Source organism: Oncorhynchus kisutch, linkage group LG2 (assembly GCF_002021735.2).
Source record: "Oncorhynchus kisutch isolate 150728-3 linkage group LG2, Okis_V2, whole genome shotgun sequence".
Classification (NCBI taxonomy): Eukaryota; Metazoa; Chordata; class Actinopteri; order Salmoniformes; family Salmonidae; genus Oncorhynchus; species Oncorhynchus kisutch.
In genome coordinates this window covers 42,711,132-42,730,809 of record NC_034175.2, presented here as the reverse complement: position 1 = coordinate 42,730,809, position 19,678 = coordinate 42,711,132, and the positions used below count along the sequence as shown (strand labels likewise).

Genomic DNA, 19,678 nt, shown 5'->3' with positions numbered 1-19,678 from the left:
CACTGAAGTCTAACAATCTTTTTATCAATCATTTCTCTCAGCCAATCATTGGTCATTAGTGTAAGTGCCATGCTTATTGAATGTTCTTCCCTATAAGCGTGCTGAAAGTTTGTTGTCAATTTATTTTACAGTAAAATAGCATTGTATCTGGTCAAACACAGTTTTTCCCAAAAGTTTACTAAGGGTTGGTAACAGGCTGATTGGTCGACTATTTGAGCCGGTAAAGGGGCGTTACTATTCTTGGGTAGCGGAATTACTTTTGCTTCCCTCCAGGCCTGAGGGCACACACTTTCTAGTAGGCTTAGATTAAAGATATGACAAATTTGGAGTGGCAATATCGTCCACTAATATCCTCAGTAATATTCCCAGTTGTCAGACCCTGGTGGCTTGTCATTGCTGTTAGACAGCAATACGTTTTTCATCTTCTTCCACACTCACTTTACGGAATTCAAAATTACAATGCTTGTCTTTCATAATTTGTTAATTTATACTTGGATGTGTAGTGTCAGCGTTTGTTGCTGGTATGTCATGACCTCTTATACACTATATTAGGCCCAGCCTTTGGAACTTTGGTTTTCCTAGATATGGCTACTATATTGTGATCACTACATCCGATGGATTTCGGATACTGCTTTAAAGAAAATGTCTGCAGCATTAGTAAAGATTTGATCGATACTGTAACGTACGTTGTTTGAAGGGGACCAAGGCGCAGCGTAATTTGTGGTCATCATATTTATTTCAATGAGAACCAGCAACAAAATAACAAAGTGAAACCAAAACGAACGTACCGTTCCGTAGGCTACAAGAGCTGTACAAAAACAAGATCCCACAACATAGGTGGGAAAAAAAGGCTACCTAAGTATGATTCCCAATCAGATACAACGATCGACAGCTGCCTCGGATTGGGAACCACACTCGGCGAAATATAGAACATAGAATGCCCACCCCACATCACACCCTGACCTTACCAAGTAGAGAAATAAAACGTCTCTCTAAGGTCAGGGTGTGACACATACATGTTGATGATTTAATTCCTGTGCTGTTTGTAACTAGCCTGGTAGGTTGACTGATAACCTGAACCAATTTGAAGCTTTTTCTTGAGTGGGCAGCTTGATGAAAGCCAGTCTATATTTAAATCACCTATGCAACAGCATCACCACTACTACACTGTCAAGGGATCTAGAGAGACTGTGCATATGATTTTCAATAGAGTAAAACCTGAAATATGGGCTCCTGCTAATGCTTCTTCAGCCCTTGATTAGTTTAAAACGATCAGCACAAACTCAAGGTGGAGATGTGCATGTAGGCTTTAAAAACTATGTGCAGGATAACACATATTAATCAGATACAATCTCAGTCACAGCTCAGCCAATCCACACAATGTCGGCTTCAAGATTTAAGATAATTACACAGAAATGCCTATTTGACCCTGTGTTTATGATGAACAACAGGTATGTGTTTATGGAGGAAATATGACTCTAGGACAGTATTATTAGTTATTCACCAATGCATGAGATATAGTAAATATATTTATTTCAAAATGTTTCTTCAATTATATTTCCTATTTTCTAATATCATGTCTTGACTGAGCATTCTGGGTCAGACATGTCATTAGCATATGACCTCAATACAACAGCACAGCTTGGGCACAGATGATTAAAATATATTTTTTTGTATGTTTATTTTCATGCCTGCTGTCACAAACTTGCTTCATCAAAATCAAAACTCCTCTTGCAAATCAGACAATATAGGTCAATAGCTGTGGTGCAATGGTAGTGTTTGTAACAAAATGCCATCTCTCTAGCTTATGTTTTTTGCATTTTTATGTAATGTAGCTGCATAAAGTATGTGATACCCATAAGAGAAGGATACAACAGAATACAGATAAGGTACTGCATTCCATTTAGAAAATGATGGATATTTAGTTAGAGAAGAAGTAAGGGGAAAATACTACGGAGTAAAAGAATACTGAATAAAAATATAAACGCAACATGCAACAGTTACTAAGAATTGACTGAGCTACATTTCATATTAGGAATCAATTCAGTCAATTTAAATAAATGTCATTAGGACTTAATATGTGGATTGGACATGACTGTGCAGGGGTGTAGCCATAGGTGGGCCTTGGAGGGCATAGGCCCACCCAGTTGGGAGCCAGGCCCAGCCAATAAGAATATGTTTTTCCCCACAAAATGGGCTTTATTACAGACATCTTATCTTGGCAAATGAGAAATGCTCACTAACAGGGATGTGAAACAAAATGTGCATAAAACATGGGACCAACACTTTTTTTTTGTTCAGTGTACAGTGCATTCGGAAAGTATTCAGACCCCTTGATATTTTGTTACATTACAACCTTATTCCAAAATTGATAGGGGGAAAAAACGATTTAGTCAATCTACACACAATACCCCATAATGACAACTCAAAAAAAGGTTAAAAAAAAGAAAAGCTGAAATATCACATTTACATAAGTATTCATACCCTTTACTCAGTACTTTGTTGAAGCACCTTTGGCAGCGATTATAGCCTCAAGTCTTCTTGGGTATGATGCTACAAGCTTGGCACACCTGCATTTGGGGAGTTTCTCCCATTCTTCTCTGCAGATGCTATCAAGCACTTTCAGGTTGGATGGGGAGTGTCACTGCACAGCTATTACCATGTCTCTCCAGAGATGTTCGATCGGTTTCAAGACCCGGCTCTGGCTGGGTCACTCAAGGACATTCAGAGACATGTCCCCAAGCCACTCCAGCATTGTCTTGGGTTTGTGCTTATGGTCATTGTTCTGTTGGACGGTGAACCTTCTCCCCAGTCTGAGAACCTGGTCCAGAGCGCTCAGGACTTCATCAACGATCTCTCTGTACCTTGCGCCGTTCATCTTTCCCTCGATCCTGACTAGTCTCCCAGTCCCTGCCGCTGAAAAACATTCGCACAGCATGATGCTGCCGCCACCATGCTTCACCGAAGGGATGGTGCCAGGTTTCCTCCAGGCATGATGCTTAGCATTCAGGCCAAGAGTTCAATCTTGGTTTCATCAGACCAAATAATCTTGTTTCTCATGGTCTAAAAGTCTTTAAGTGCCTTTTGGCAAACTCCAAACGGGCTGTCATGTGCCTTTTACTGAGTAGTGGTTTATGTCTGGTCACTACCATTAAGGCCTGATTGGTGGAGTGCTGCAGAGACGGTTGTCCTCCTGGAAGGTTCTCCCATCTGCACAGAGGAACTCTGGAGTTTTGTCAGAGTGACCATTGGGTTCTTGGTCACCTACCTGACCAAGGCCCTTCTCCCCCGATTGCTCAGTTCAGCCGGGTCGCCAGCTCTAGGAAGAGTCTTGGTGGTTCTAAACTTCTTCCATTGAAGAATGATGGAGGCCCCTCTGTTCTTGGGGACCTTCAATGCTGCAGACATGTTTTGTTACCCTTCCCTTGATCTGTGCCTCCACATAATCCTGTCTCGGAGCTCTACAGACAATCCTTTCGACCTCGTGGCTTATTTTTTGCTCTGACATGTCCAATCAATTGAATTTACCACAGGTGGACTCCAATCAAGTTGTAGAAGCATCTCAAGGATGATCAATGGAAACAGGATGCACCCGAGTTCAATTTCGAGTCTCAAAGCAAAGGGTCTGAATAATCATGTAAATACATTTTATTTTTTATTTATACATTTTTCAAACCTGTTTTCACTTTTTCTTTTCATTATGGGGTATTGTGTGTAGATTGATGAAAACATTTAGTTTTAATCCATTTTAGAATAAGGCTGTAACGTAACACAATGTGGAAAAAGTCAAGGGGTCTGAATACATTCTGAATACACTATATATTCTCACTAGATTTTTATGCTGTGTGCTATTTATCATTCATAAATGTCTTTTTTATTTTGACAAGTCACCAACTCACTATGCCTAACCTACTGTCATTGAAGTATCCACTGTTATTAAAGCATTAGAGCAATGCTGAAAGAATGACATTAAACTTGCATGTCTTGTGATACATCTGGTCCAGCTTGAGTTGATTTACTCTAATCTTGTGTTGGAGAGCTCAGCAGCTCACAGATCGCTATCAATATGCATAACCGTTGGGCTTGTTCACAATGTGCACTGTGGCTGGTATGTTAATCACTTGTACCAAAGCAGCCACGTCTCTTAAAGGCCAGAATGACTTCTCGCTGCGTTTACAATGTATAAAAACCTCCTCAGACTAATATGGTCTCATAAAGGATGTGTTACAGAAAACATATGCTAGTTAACACAAAGGGATCTACTGTAACACAAAGGGATCAACAAATAGGCTCGAAAACCCGACCCCAAGGCAACACAGTGACCAGGGTCTGGTTTCAATTATGAACTGTTTTGGCATAAAGGACTAATCAACATAGGGATCAACTGTAGCCTCCTGTCAACAGAGGTCCTCTTCAGTCCCTGTATAATAGCTATATGACTCAAGCATCGTGGTTCATGTCGAAGAGCCGTAGGTCAAAGTGCAAAGGTGACATGCCTCACTGTAGATACTGTAATGGTCTGTCTGTGGTTGGTTGGAGTTCATCCTGTGCCAGGACTTGATTTAGGCTACTTGTCACAGCAGAGTGGAAGATAAGTCCTCTGGGAGGAGGAGAGGAGAGGGTAGGAGGAGGGCAGCAGAATCTCTGTCAAGGGAAAGTTCAGTAGGTTCAGCGAGGACACATGTGAAGCAGCAGACTGCCACTACCTGGGAGGAATTGCAGTTGGGTTTTAATGGTTCATCAATAAAACAATGTAATCCCGTCACACTGTCAAAAAACATGCTCGTCACACTGAAACTGCTCACTAAACATCGGTTTTTGACAGATGCACTGGTGGATTTAATGTACATTATGCACTGTGTATAAGGCACTGGCACAATTTGTTTACATGTCTTCATCTTGGAATACACATTTCCTCAGCAGAGGAGTAAATAGAATGTATTTGTGCGTGTAATGAAGTAGATTTATTGACCTTTGTTGTAACTTTGGCTCTGTATGTTTGTCTTTTGTCTGCAATCAGCCACGTTAGTGATTGTGCCATGCTCCTTAATACAGCACTGCTCCAGCGTTGATTCTATTTCCCTGCTGGCTGTAAAGCAGTAGATTAGGCCAAAGCTATTGGAGGAAGTGCAGTGCTTTAATTGAGTGTGAGAATGATATCATTCCTCTTTCACTTCACTGGCCGTGGCCTCACTTACAATCACCAGGACTTCCTGGGATAGGAAGTGGTTGTACTGTAATCACTTCAATGGGGATAACTATTTCATAGATATACAGGCTGTGGGTCATATACTGTAGCATTCACTGTGATCCCTATGATGGTAACTTAAGTTTAATTAGCTTGTATGTGGTAATTCCCTTTTGTCTGAGGCATACATCATTTTTCCGTGGATAGAAGACTTTTAAAATAAGCACAAAGAATGTTCTCATGCTGGATTTGTCACTACTTGGAGATTTTGCTTCTAATGTCGATGTTGTGAACCACACAATGTTTTCTCCTGCGGTTTTAAGCCTTGTGACCATTCATCGGACTGGGTTATTGTGCTGTGCCTGAAATCAAATCTTTCTCTTCCTCTCCCTGCCCCTCTCTCTCCTCTTTATTCTCTCACTCACTCACTCGCTCGAACTCTCTTCCCCCTCCCCCTCCCCTTCACCATTCTCGCTTCTTCAGCATCTCTCTCTCTCTCTCTCTCTTCCCTCCCTGGCTCATGCTGGTAAAATGATCTGCAGACAGCAGGAGCAGAGGCACGCCTGACTCTCTCTCAGACATACCACCCATGTGATCTCACAGGCTGCCTCCCTCTGCTCCAGTCAGGCTCCAGCCTTTCAGCCGGCAGCAACTAATGAGTCTTTGTGTGGCTAGGGTGAATAAGAGAGAGAAGGAGGGAAGGGAGAGGGAGAGTTAAAGAGAGGCACCTATTGTCGTTTAACAATAAAGGAAGGGAGAGTTAAATATTGTCATTTAACAATAAAGCATATGGTACCGGCAGTGGCCGTCAGGGCTGGGAAATTTACAAGTCTCTGTGTGTCTCCCTCTCCCTCCCTCTCACCAGGTTCTCATGCCCTCAGAGTACTGGGGTCGCAGCAAGTCAGTGGACTAAAGCAAGATGGGAGCCTATCATTTATTATGTTTCACTTCATTCTAAGTGCTTCATTTAGATTTTGCTCCCAAGTGTCACGTTAAGAAAGGGGGCCAGAGGAGTCGGAACACGCCAGTGGACACAGGTCAGTGGTTTCTTTCAGGGCTGGCACAAAGTGCCCTGTTATCTATTTTTTTTTTGCAGGGCTGATGTGTGACGACTTGCTACAGATGCTGGGGCTTGTTAGTATTGCTTGGGAACGAGAGCTTTCGTTGTGACTCTCTCTGTATGGCAGGTCTGCAGCGTGAGGCTTGTGTGTCACCTCTGTGTACAGTGATAGATGAACCTTACGGGGAACATTCAGAATATGCGTGTGTCACGTAGGGCTGTGGATGTAGTTCATAAAGGAATACAGTTGGTTTGTACGGTGCATGTGTGTGCGCTTAGTGAAGCCAGCACAGGGAGGGGCTTTTGCAAGCAGACTTTTGCTGCATTATTTCCACCCAGCATTTTCTCTTGCACCGTGGTGTATGCCCAGCCTAGCCATGATTAGTTGGAACACAACAGTGGAGGAGACAAAGAAATGTCGAGGAGGAACTAGCTCTGCTCTCTGGCTTGTGCTGCTAAGCCCCGAAGAAGTGAAGTCTGCTTGCATGAACCACTGAGTTGCATTTGATGTCATGCCTATTCACTGTGTTAAGGAGATGATACCCTATCCAGATTGGACCGGTCTATTTAAGGACAGCTACAATATGAAATAAGCGTAATCCTTGTTCTTACAGAAAACGATATGCATTGATTTGGATTTTGAGTGTAGCTATATCCATCTTATTCAATTTTTCTTAATTGTGTGCCTCAAATCTTCCTCTTTAAACTATACTGTGATAATGTGTTGTCAGATGTAGTCATACTATGATATTTATGTTTCACAGACATGAGGACTGGAGCAGAATCACTTTCAGACATGAAATCACTATTTCTGCTCATATGTTGGCATCGCCATGGAAACCACTTTGGCTATCATAGCATATTGCAGCATCTGCTGAGGGCTAAGAATACGAATGGATTTCCAACAATGGGGAACTAATTAAAATGATTACAAAATAGACTTGGGCCATCCCATGTGGAAAATAGACTTGGGCCATCCCATGTGGAAAATAGACTTGGGCCATCCCATGTGGAAAATAGACTTGGGCCATCCCATGTGGAAAATAGACTTGGGCCATCCCATGTGGAAAATAGACTTGGGCCATCCCATGTGGAAAATAGACTTGGGCCATCCCATGTGGAAAATAGACTTGGGCCATCCCATGTGGAAAATAGAACTAAATTGTCTGTACTATTTTGTATTCTTCCTGAATTACAGTGAGGATTGTCCAGCTGCCCATTATGACAACCGTAGAAAAGGAGGTACTAAGTAACTAATGCATTTAAAAATGTCATTCCATTGGTTATAAGCTAAATAAAAATGTCATTCCATTGGTTATAGGCTACATAAAAATGTCATTCCATTGGTTATAAGCTACATAAAAATGTCATTCCATTGGTTATAGGCCATATAAAAATGTCATTCCATTGGTTATAGGCTACATAAAAATGTCATTCCATTGGTTATAGGCCATATAAAAATGTCATTCCATTGGTTATAGGCTACATAAAAATGTAATTCCATTGGTTATAGGCCATATAAAAATGTCATTCCATTGGTTATAAGCTACATAAAAATGTAATTCCATTGGTTATAGGCTACATAAAAATGTAATTCCATTGGTTATAGGCCATATAAAAATGTAATTCCATTGGTTATAGGCTACATAAAAATGTAATTCCATTGGTTATAGGCCATATAAAAATGTCATTCCATTGGTTATAAGCTACATAAAAATGTAATTCCATTGGTTATAGGCTACATAAAAATGTAATTCCATTGGTTATAGGCTATATAAAAATGTCATTCCATTGGTTATAGGCCATATAAAAATGTCATTCCATTGGTTATAAGCTACATAAAAATGTAATTCCATTGGTTATAAGCTACATAAAAATGTAATTCCATTGGTTATAGGCCATATAAAAATGTCATTCCATTGGTTATAACTACAGAAAAATGTAATTCCATTGGTTATAGGCTACATAAAAATTTAATTCCATTGGTTATAGGCCATATAAAAATGTAATTCCATTGGTTATAGGCTACATAAAAATGTAATTCCATTGGTGATAGGCCATATAAAAATGTCATTCCATTGGTTATAAGCTACATAAAAATGTAATTCCATTGGTTATAGGCTACATAAAAATGTAATTCCATTGGTTATAGGCTATATAAAAATGTAATTCCATTGGTTATAGGCCATATAAAAATGTAATTCCATTGGTTATAGGCTACATAAAAATGTATTTGCATTCAGGCAGTCTCTGATAGCTGTGTTATTTGTGCAACCTTTAATGCTAAATGATGAGGGCCAGTAACCATTTTAGACTGATTCAATATTTCATCAACGGTACCAACAGGAAACGCTGATATGTTTTGGTTCAAAATATGTAGAGATTGTTTTAATCCTCCGTGGAAGCTGGCCAAGCTACAGTGGTGTTTGTCAGAACAACCCCGAAAATGTGTCTTCTCACACAAACGTCTGTGGCCTCCGAACCGTTTGGGCTACAAACTAATATGACCACTCTATGGACAGATGAGGCTCTCACTGGACACCGTTACCGGTCGAAACATTTTAATGGAAGTGCGGAGCTAGTGTGCCCCAAAATAAAAAAAGGTTAAATATGTGTGTTCCCCCCCCCCCCCCCCCCCCAGCTTTCTTATATATAGGAAATACACATTAAATCCATATTCTTCATGATTTATTTTTAATCTGTCTGTTTTGCCATTTATGAATGTGTTATTCAATGCGTTTCTATGGTCTATAGTAGTAATGGTTTAATATTTGTTTTTCAATATCTACAGGGGTCCTAAAATTCAAAATCAAACAAACAATTCCATATGTTAGCTTTAGTGTATTTCAATGATTGGTCTACTGTGCAGAGGGACAGACAATCATTAAAATGGGTGTCCTGGTGCCAAACATTGAACATTCCACAGCGCTAAGTACTGTAGTTTACGTTGGATCTCCTCCAGGTGCAAGCAGACCCATGTCACAGTACAACCACAGACACTTGGGAACAATGGTCCTTTGGCAGCGGCGTGATTTCTCTCCAGGTTCCACCACACTGGATGCGTCCCAAATGGCACCTTATTCCCTATATAGTGCAAAAGTAGTGCACAATATAGGGACTATAGTGCCATTTGGGATGTATGTGAAGGTAATGCACTACATAGGGGCGCATACACTGTCCTTAAGGCAGCAGCAGTATTTGCATGTGTAATGAGTTGATAGCAGAGAGCGGCTCCAGATGAATGGGCACGTCTCTCTGAATGGAACTCCACCACAAGCTGCTCAGGCTGATACTGGGACCGAGACTGTTTCTTTATTTCCGTGTCAAAGACGAGTCGGAGAGTGATGAATAAAAAAGTATACCAATTACATTTAAGGACCAAAACATTGACAGCTGTGCCATACAGATTGCAAAATAGTTGGGAAGAGATTTCAGATGTATTTCAGATGTAAAATGTATTTCATGGCACATGGTTTATGAACTGATACACAAAACGAAGGCAGATTCAAAACGTTGTTTTTCCATTGAATTTATCATACAAAATTCTTGCAACCAATATAATGTTATATATATGGGGGTACAATTATCCCAGCTCTGAATATTTTGCTGTGAAGAGACAGAATCATTAGATCATTTGTTTGGGTACTGTCCATATGTAGCTTGTTTTTGGTCACAGGTTCAGGAATGGCTGAAGAACTCTGCAAATAGCACTGCTGGGTGATCTGAAAAGTCATAGTCAATATATCAATAATATAATAATACTCTTAGCCAAAATTGTTATCTTTAATTTACAATCTGTAGAAACTATGAGAATAGAAAGGTTCAGAACTGACGTGAAACATTACAGTTGAAAAATATATGACAAAAATAAATCAAAACTGGATGATGTTTAAAAGATGGATGGGAGGTGTTGATGGTAGCTGAAGGATGGGACTAAAAACAAACAAAAGAGAACTATTGTAAAATATACTGTGTCCATTAAACAAATATAGTATGTATAAGCTGGAAGTAAAAGCCTAAGTGGTGTTGTCCATTAGTTTACTCCAATTAAGGGAGCGGTGGTAGGGTTAGGGGAAAATAATAAAGGAGAAAGAAATTATATATACACACACACACAGTGGGGCAAAAAAGTATTTAGTCAGCCACCAATTGTGCAAGTTCTCCCACTTAAAAAGATGAGAGGCCTGTAATTTTCATCATAGGTACACTTCAACTATGACAGACAAAATGAGAAAAAAATCCAGAAAATCACATTGTAGGATTTTTAATTAATTAATTTGCAAATTATGGTGGAAAATAAGTATTTGGTCAATAACAAAAGTTTATCTCAATACTTTGTTATATACACTTTGATGGCATTGACAGAGGTCAAACGTTTTCTGTAAGTCTTCACAAGGTTTTCACACACTGTTGCTGGTATTTTGGCCCATTCCTCCATGCAGATCTCCTCTACAGCAGTGATGTTTTGGGGCTGTTGCTGGGCAACACGGACTTTCAGCTCCCTCCAAAGATTTTCTATGGGGTTGAGATCTGGAGACTGGCTAGGCCACTCCAGGACCTTGAAATGCTTCTTACGAAGCCACTCCTTCTTGCCCGGGCGGTGTGTTTGGGATCATTGTCATGCTGAAAGACCCAGCCACGTTTCATCTTCAATGCCCTTGCTGATGGAGGGAGGTTTTCACTCAAAATCTCACGATACATGGCCCCATTCATTCTTTCCTTTACACGGATCAGTCATCCTGGTCCATTTGCAGAAAAACAGCCCCAAAGCATGATGTTTCCACCCCCATGCTTCACAGTAGGTATGGTGTTCTTTGGATGCAACTCAGCATTCTTTGTCCTCCAAACAGGACGAGTTGAGTTTTTACCAAAAAGTTCTATTTTGGTTTCATCTGACCATATGACATTCTCCCAATCTTCTTCTGGATCATCCAAATGCTCTCTAGCAAACTTCAGGTGGGCCTGGACATGTACTGGCTTAAGCAGGGAGACACGTCTGGCACTGCAGGATTTGAGTCCCTGGTGGCGTAGTGTGTTACTGATGGTAGGCTTTGTTACTTTGGTCCCAGCTCTCTGCAGGTCATTCACTAGGTCCCCCTGTGTGGTTCTGGGATTTTTGCTCACCGTTCTTGTGATAATTTTGACCCCACGGGGTGAGATCTTGCGTGGAGCCCCAGATCGAGGGAGATTATCAGTGGTCTTGTATGTCTTCCATTTCCTAATAATTGCTCCCACAGTTGATTTCTTCAAACCAAGCTGCTTACCTATTGCAGATTCAGTCTTCCCAGCCTGGTGCAGGTCTACAATTTTGTTTCTGGTGTCCTTTGACAGCTCTTTGGTCTTGGCCATAGTGAAGTTTGGAGTGTGACTGTTTGAGATTGTGGACAGGTGTCTTTTATACTGATAACAAGTTCAAACAGGTGCCATTAATACAGGTAACGAGTGGAGGACAGAGGAGCCTCTTAAAGAAGAAGTTACAGGTCTGTGAGAGCCAGAAATCTTGTTTGTTTGTAGGTGACCAAATACTTATTTTGCAAATAAATTCATAAAAAATCCTACAATGTGATTTTCTGGATTTTTTTTTCTCATTTTGTCTGTCATAGTTGAAGTGTACCTATGATGAAAGTTACAGGCCTCTCTTATCTTTTTAAGTGGGAGAACTTGCACAATTGGTGGCTGACTAAATACTTTTTTGCCTCACTGTATATGGAATTGGAAATGATGCAGACAATTACATTGATAGAAGCCACAATCTATTTGCAATATTAAAGCTGATCCACCCCCTAAACATAAAAAAATCTTATTAGATGTGTTTTAGAAGATGGCAACCCACATCATGTAGTAAGAGAACCAAAAGCCAGACTGTTGTCACATACACTACATCAACTGTGTTTAGGGACATATTAGACAAAATGGATCAAAAATAATTGCAACTTGATTACTGATATAAGCAATGGCTGGCTGAAGACATGTTGATGGAAATATGGAGAATGATTTGTGGAGGAAAGGCAGCAAGTTCCAACAACCCATTGTTTGACAGTTACAATTCAACACTTATTACAGTAGCCTAATTTGGCACTTACAGTAGTATTTGTGCAGTTGACTGATGAACCAGGTCTTGTTTTGATTTGTTTAATTACACCATCAGTCAGAGTTTAATGGCTGTCACTGGCGGCTGTTCTCCACTGGCCTCTGTAGTGGCATTGGGGAGGATGAGTGACTCGGCAAGGTGTGCATCCCAAATGGCACCCTATTCCTAATGGCAACCTATTCCCTATATACAGTGCCTTCAGAAAGTATTCACACTTTTTTCCACATTTTGTTGTGTTACTGGCTGAATTTAAAATGGATTCAATATAAATGCTGTGTCACTGGCCTACACACAATACTCCATAATATCAAAGTGGAATTATGTTTTTAGATATAAAAAAAAAAAATGAAAAGCTGAAATGTCTTGAGTCAATAAGTATTCAACTCCTTTTGTTATGTCAAGCCTAAATAAGTTCAGGAGTAAATATTTGCATAACATGTCACATAAGTTTCATGGAATTTCTCTGCAAATATAGGGTTTATCATGATTTTTTTAATGACTACCCCATCTCTGTACCCTACACATACAATTATCTGTAAGGTCCGTCAGTCGAGTAGTAAATTTCAAAAACAGATTCAACCACAAAGACCAGGGAGGTTTTCCAATGCCAAAGTAAGGCACCTATTGGTAGATGGGTAAACATTTCCCTTTGAGCATGGTGAAGTTATTAATTACACTTTGCATGGTGTTTCAATAGACCCAGTCACTGCAAAGATACAGGTGTCTTTCCTAACTCAGTTGCCGGAGAGGAAGGAAACCGCTCAGGGATTTCACCATGAGGTCAATGGTGACTTTTAAAACAGTTACAGAGTTTAATGGTGATAGGAGAAAACTGAGGATGTATCAACAACATTGTAGTTACATGACAATACTCATCTAAATGAAAAGAAGGAAGCCTTTACAGAAAAAATATTCCAAAACATGCATCCTGTTTACTAAAGTAAAACTGCTAAAAAAATTGCAAAGAAATATCCTGAATACAAAGCGTTATGTTTGGTGCAAATCCAACACAACACATCACTGAGTATCACACATCACTGAGGACTAGGACATTTTTTTTAGGATTAAAATAAATGGAATAGAGCTAAGCACATGCAAAATCTTAGAGGAAAACCTGGTTCAGCCTGCTTTCCAACAGACACTGGGAGACAAATTCACCTTTCAGAAGGACAATAACCCCAAACACAAGGACAAATATAATACTGGAGTTGCTTACCAAGACGGCATTGAATGTTCCTGAGTGGCCTAGTTACAGTTTTGATTTAAATTGGCTTGAAAATCTATGGCAATACTTGAAAATGGGTGTCTAGCAATGATCAACAACCAACTTGACAGAGATTGCAGAATTTTCTAAGTAATCATGTGCATATATTGTACAATCCAGTTGTGCCAAGCTCTTACAGACTTACCCAAAAAGACTCACTGATGCAGTTCGCTGTCAAAGGTGATTCTAACATGTATTGATACTCAATACTTAAATAAATAAAAAATTATATTTCTGTCTTTTATTTTCAATATATTTGCAAACATTTCTCAAAAAATATTTTCACTTTGTCATTATGGGGTATTTTGTGTAGATGGATGAGGGGGGAAAACTATATTATTTCACCCATTTTGAATTGACTGTAACACAGCCAAATGTGCAATAAGTCAAGGGGTATGAATACTTTCTGAAGGCACCGTAGTGCATTACTGTTGACCAGAGCCCTGGTCAAAAGTAGTGTGCTATATAGGGAATAGGGTACAATTTGAGATGCAGCCAGGGCCTGTCCTCAGTTTCTATGAACCTGGGAGCTATTAAACACTCTGACTTCAGCAGCACATCCCTCTGGGTGCTCCCCCCGGTCCATTTGAACATTTTCACGTTCTTTCTTCTATAGAGAGTATAACCATGTCAGTCATAATATCCTCCTAACCACTATAAACTATCTTCAGTCATGCCCCAGATTGGAACCCCTCTAGGGAGCACTGAATGTGCAACATTACACATTGTACAAAATCACTATTTTACTTATGCACACACATGCGAGCGCACGGACACACGCGCACACATTCACGTGTGCATGCACACACATTCAGGCATATTTTAATTCACTGCCTATCCCAGAATAAGTAAAGCCGTAGTCAGCCTTTTTTAAATTTCCCATAAGATGGAAATTAATTAATTTTGAAGCCAAGGGATATTTTGAATCAGTAGCCGGCTGGATGCATGCATTGTGTTTTTGAGGTGCAACAGCAATTAAGTACAGTCACATTATGTTTTTAGTTTGCATATGCTGCTGTGGGCAGATATTACAATCCTGCTTTGGGCGGAAACGTCTCATTGAATTTTTGCCCCATGTTGTTCTTTTGTGATAAAAAAATATTCAGGCAGTGTTTTTAGAAATACCATCATGAATGCAGGCAAAATTTCACCCCAGTGTCGTCGCTCAATCAAAGACAGCAGAGTGAACAAGGTAGACACGTCATGCAATTAGCATCCTTCGCCTCGCATCCCGAGCTCCTTTGTGTCAAGGTGATAAATTGCCTGGGGACCATCGGGTAGGTAGTGACGGGAGGGTAGCAGGAGGGGTTGTTGTGTTCTTTGGCTCACTGCTAATTGACTGTGTTGAGGAGGACTGTGGAGGCCGGCAGGGCCTAAGCTGGGCATTAAATAATGTGTACCCTTCCTTGTGCTGGCTGTTGCAGGTGCAGCGGTGGAGACGGAGAGGAGGGCCATGAGCGGTATACTTAAGAGGAAGTTTGACGAGGTGGAGGCGTCCTCCTCGCCGTGCTCCTCCTTGCAGGAGTCTGATGACGAGGTCTCCTGCAGCGAGAGCGGAGACAGCAGTGACAGTGTCAACCCTTCAACCTCGGGCCCCTTCACCCGTGAGCACACACACACACACACACACACTGCTCTCTCCTGCTATACATATACTCAACACTGATACAGTCTGACACGAACAGACAGAAAGCTACATGCATTATTCATATTGTAGTTTAGTGAAAGAGACTTTTTGAATGAAGCATGTGTCATTCAGATTATACTTCTGTATCGTAATTGTTTCTTCTAAAATGGACGTTGAGTGTATTAGGAAACAGCATGCCAATAACACGTCATTGTGATGACTTGCTGAAGCACAATTACAACCCTCGGTTAGAAATGTCATTCAGATAACTCGGTTGAAGAGGAAATTCAAAAAGCTGCATCAATGGGTGTGCTTTAAAAGAGGAGAAGAGATGCAATCCATGGCATTGTGCGAGCTGAGCTGGTGTCTGTGTTGACAGCAGAGTAGCCATGAGGACGGCTGGATGGACTGTGCTGGTGTCTGTGTGGACAGCTGAGTAGCCATGAGGACGGCTGGATGGACTGTGCTGGGCTGGTGTCTGTGTGGACAGCTGAGTAGCCATGAGGACGGCTGGATGGACTGTGCTGGGCTGGTGTCTGTGTGGACAGCTGAGTAGCCATGAGGATGGCTGGATGGACTGTGCTGGGCTGGTGTCTGTGTGGACAGCTGAGTAGCCATGAGGACGGCTGGATGGACTGTGCTGGGCTGGTGTCTGTGTGGACAGCTGAGTAGCCATGAGGACGGCTGGATGGACTGTGCTGGGCTGGTGTCTGTGTGGACAGCTGAGTAGCCATGAGGACGGCTGGATGGACTGTGCTGGGCTGGTGTCTGTGTGGACAGCTGAGTAGCCATTGGGCGGCTGGATGGACTGTGCTGGGCTGGTGTCTGTGTGGACAGCTGAGTAGCCATGAGGACGGCTGGATGGACTGTGCTGGGCTGGTGTAGCTGGGCTGTAATAAAGGGGAATGAATGCAGCGCCGCAGCAGCACAACAGTCTCTCATTAGGTGTTGCGTCAGCAGGCACAGCGCAGTACAGCACAGTACAGCCTGATGAATGAGCTGATGCTCTCTAGTCTCTAGCGTTGTGGTGTGTCTTGCAGGCTCTGAGAAGCTATGAGTTAAGTAAATCTGTCATCGGAAAGGCTTCGGTCAGTTTGGCAGGCACATCTGATGGTGCCACTGATAATTTTTTTTTAAAAAGACCTGTGTTTTAGATGGCCTGCTTTTTTCTATGAGCAGATGTTATTGGTAGTCAGCCTGGGGGAAAATGTGTGGATTGTCAGTGGATGGTTCCTCAGGTGACAGATCTATGTTGTGTGTTGGTGAAAGACGGATACAGTAACCCTACCCTGGTTTATTGTGGGTGTAAGTGACAGGGCTCCTCCCTGTGTTGTGGGAGGAGCCTGCACACATGTGCGTGTGTGCAGGCTCATTGTAATGGCTGAAAAGGGAATAAATGTAACAATATCAAACATTTATTCCATTCCAGCCATTACAATGAGCCCCTCCTCCTTTAGCGCCTCCCACCAGCCTCCTCTGGTGTGCACGTATGCGCTTGTGTAAGTCCATACGTGCGCACGTGTTTGGGGGTGGGGATGGGGGGCAGGGGGCGAGGAGATCAGGGACAAGGGTGCTGTTTCCCCAGACTCCTGAGCCTTCTGGGTCAGATGCTGCAGATAAAGGCAACCAGGAGGATGTTGCTTTAAGCCAAGGGAATCAGAGAGCAGTTCATGCAGCAGAGCACACGGCTCCCAGAGCTTCTCCTCACTAAAGAGGTGTCACACTGTGTCAGGCGTGGTGCCGAGATGTACAGTAGCATTGTTGCCTGGAGAATACAGTACAACTCCGTCTTGGGCTGCGTTAGTGTTGGAGAAATAATCCAGCCCCTCTCCTTGTGGGACTGCTTTTAGAGGAGCAAAACAAAGCCTTGGAATTTCTGAATCTGAATCGGGAGGTCTTTGACGAAGGGCTTCTATGTATTCTCTCAGATTTATTGTTAGAACTACATGGTCATAGCAACCCTAATATTACAAGTCACTAGAATATGGCCGAACAAGAAATAGGAAGAAATACAGAGATATCGAACTCTGTTATGTATTGCAAGCTTGAAAATGACCTCATTCAGTAAAACCACATGGATACCCTAAACAAAGTCTGATAAACCTTTTTTGGGGGGGGGAGGGAGGATAAAGCGAAACTCCCATCAACAAGGCCAGACTGGCGCTGCCATGCCTGTAATGAATGCATTGTCCTTATGGCACAGGGTGGAGTGCTGCTGGAACCAGATGGTTCCCATTTGTCCTGTTTTTCTGACATCAAGTGAGCGCTGGGAAAGCTGTGCTCAACCACTCCAGATCTGAGCCAGGAGGGGGATTATTTATGCTCTCTGTCTTTGCTTTCTTTTTCCTCCCTCCCTCCCTCCCTCCCTCCTTCCCTTCTTCCCTCCTTCCCTCCCTCCTTCCCTCCCTCCTTCCCTTCTTCCCTCCTTCCCTCCTTCCCTCCCTTCTTCCCTTCTTCCCTCCCTCCTTCCCTTCTTCCCTCCTTCCCTCCCTCCTTCCCTTCTTCCCTTCTTCCCTCCTTCCCTACCTCCTTCCCTCCTTCCCTCCCTCTCATAGAACGGTCCTTTGAAAAGCCACACGTAGTACTGACATGCCAATTGGCAGAGTTGGGATGATGAAACACTGCTCTACTAAGCTGGGTTGAGTTGTCTGAGTGTTAGCAAGAGGACTCCCGAGGTTCATTAAAAGTCAAATAAAAGCAGGCATTCAAATCCTGCAAATCGTAAGCAAGCAGACTAGCGTTTTATCTTGTTATAGTATGGCTGCACACATACTGTACACCATTGAGAGCACATGGTGAGCAACAACATACAACTCTTTCCTATGTACATGATTCCGATTTTAAATAAGTGCTTTCTCTTGAAACAGTGCGCGCGTATGCTGTCAAGGTGGTTAATCTAGCTTTTTCTCATACTGGTGATTTCACATTCTCTTTCTTGATTTAAAATGGGCTATTCTTTCCACCACATCGAACTGGTTAATCTTTCATCCATGTATGAAGCAATAACCCTGCTTTCCCTATTATTTATATGTACGAAGAAGTGGGCTATCACCAGCTTCCTTTCACCATCTTCTCCCCTCGTCTTTTGACTCTGTAGCTGATTCTATACTGAAGAGGGAGAAGCGTGTGAGAACAAGGAGGGTACATTTTGACAATGTGACGGTGTACTACTTCAGCCGGCGCCAGGGCTTCACCAGTGTGCCCAGTCAGGGGGGCAGTACTCTGGGCATGTCCAACAGACACAGCGGTGTCAGGCAGTACTCCCTGGGAGAGTTTGCCCTGGAGCAAGAGAGAATCCACAGAGACATGCTCCGAGACCATCTGAAGGAGGAGAAACTCAACTCCATGAAACTCAAGGTATTGGTTCGAATCCAGGCTGTATCACTGTGATTGGGAGTCTCATGAGGCGGCGCACAATTGGCCCAGCGTCGTCCGGGTTTGGCCAATGTAGGCCGTCATTGCAAATAAGAATTTGTTCTTAACTGACTTGCCTGGTTAAATAAAGGTTAAATAAAAAATAAAATAAAGAAATACTTAAGCAATAAGGCCCGAGGGGGTTTGATATATGGCCAATATACCATGGCTAAGTGCTGTTTTTAAGCATGACGCAACGTGGAGTGCCTGGATACAGCGCCAAGCTGTGGTATATTGGCCGTATACCACAACCCCCCCGTGGTGCCTTATTTCTATTATAAACTGGTTACCAACATAATTACAAGAGTAAAAAATGGTTTTGTCATACCCGTGGCATACGGTCTGATAACCCACGGCTGTCAGCCAATCAGCATTCAGGGCTCGAACCATCCAGTTTATAAATACAGTTATGATATATTGTGTCCTTTTTATAAATATAGAATGTTATATGTTTCCAACTGCCGAGAAGCAGCATGTCATTGGTTTCAGCTGGTTCAAACCAGACTAAATGTGATCCCTTCTCGTTTGTTTTCAGCTGACTAAGAACGGTACAGTGGAGTCGGAGGAGGCCAACACGCTCATGGCAGAGGACATCTCTGACGATGACATTGATCTGGAAAACACAGAGGTGGACGAGTACTTCTTTCTACAGCCCCTCACTACTAAGAAGCGCCGGGCTCTGCTGCGGACCTCGGGGGTGAAGAAGATTGACGTGGAGGAGAAGCACGAGCTGCGGGCCATCCGGGTGTCCAGGGAGGACTGTGGCTGCGACTGCAGAGTGTTCTGTGACCCAGAGACCTGTGCATGCAGTGTAGCAGGAATCAAGTGCCAGGTAAATCCCTGGGTAGTCTGACCATACTTGTACACACTCTCATATTGACACAGATGTGCCACACTCTATCCGCTCTGGAATTAAGCCTTCTATGCGGCCCCTAGTCTTCAGGCAAATGCATTTCAATGGAAGGGTGATTAAGCGATCAAATATTTTAGACGTTGTAGATGAAAGTACTGTATCATTGAAAAAGTACTGTATC

At 42.2% G+C, this 19,678-nt stretch overlaps 1 protein-coding gene across 4 annotated transcripts in view; it reads left to right on the top strand.

Annotated features, from left to right (window-relative positions):
- The window catches only part of LOC109866352 (cysteine/serine-rich nuclear protein 3), a 32,648-nt gene that overhangs the window by 9,746 nt on the left and 3,224 nt on the right, over positions 1-19,678 (top strand). For 2 of the 4 annotated variants that reach the window (XM_020454995.2, XM_031794748.1), the window contains 3 exons: positions 15,028-15,207; positions 18,328-18,587; positions 19,180-19,476. In XM_020454995.2, the coding sequence (XP_020310584.1) occupies positions 15,057-15,207; positions 18,328-18,587; positions 19,180-19,476 (708 nt within the window). In that variant the 5' untranslated portion in view covers positions 15,028-15,056. Of the gene's footprint in view, positions 1-5,751; positions 6,226-15,027; positions 15,208-18,327; positions 18,588-19,179; positions 19,477-19,678 lie in introns of those variants that run through there. The other 2 variants (XM_031794755.1, XM_020455009.2) reach the window with 2 other exon arrangements.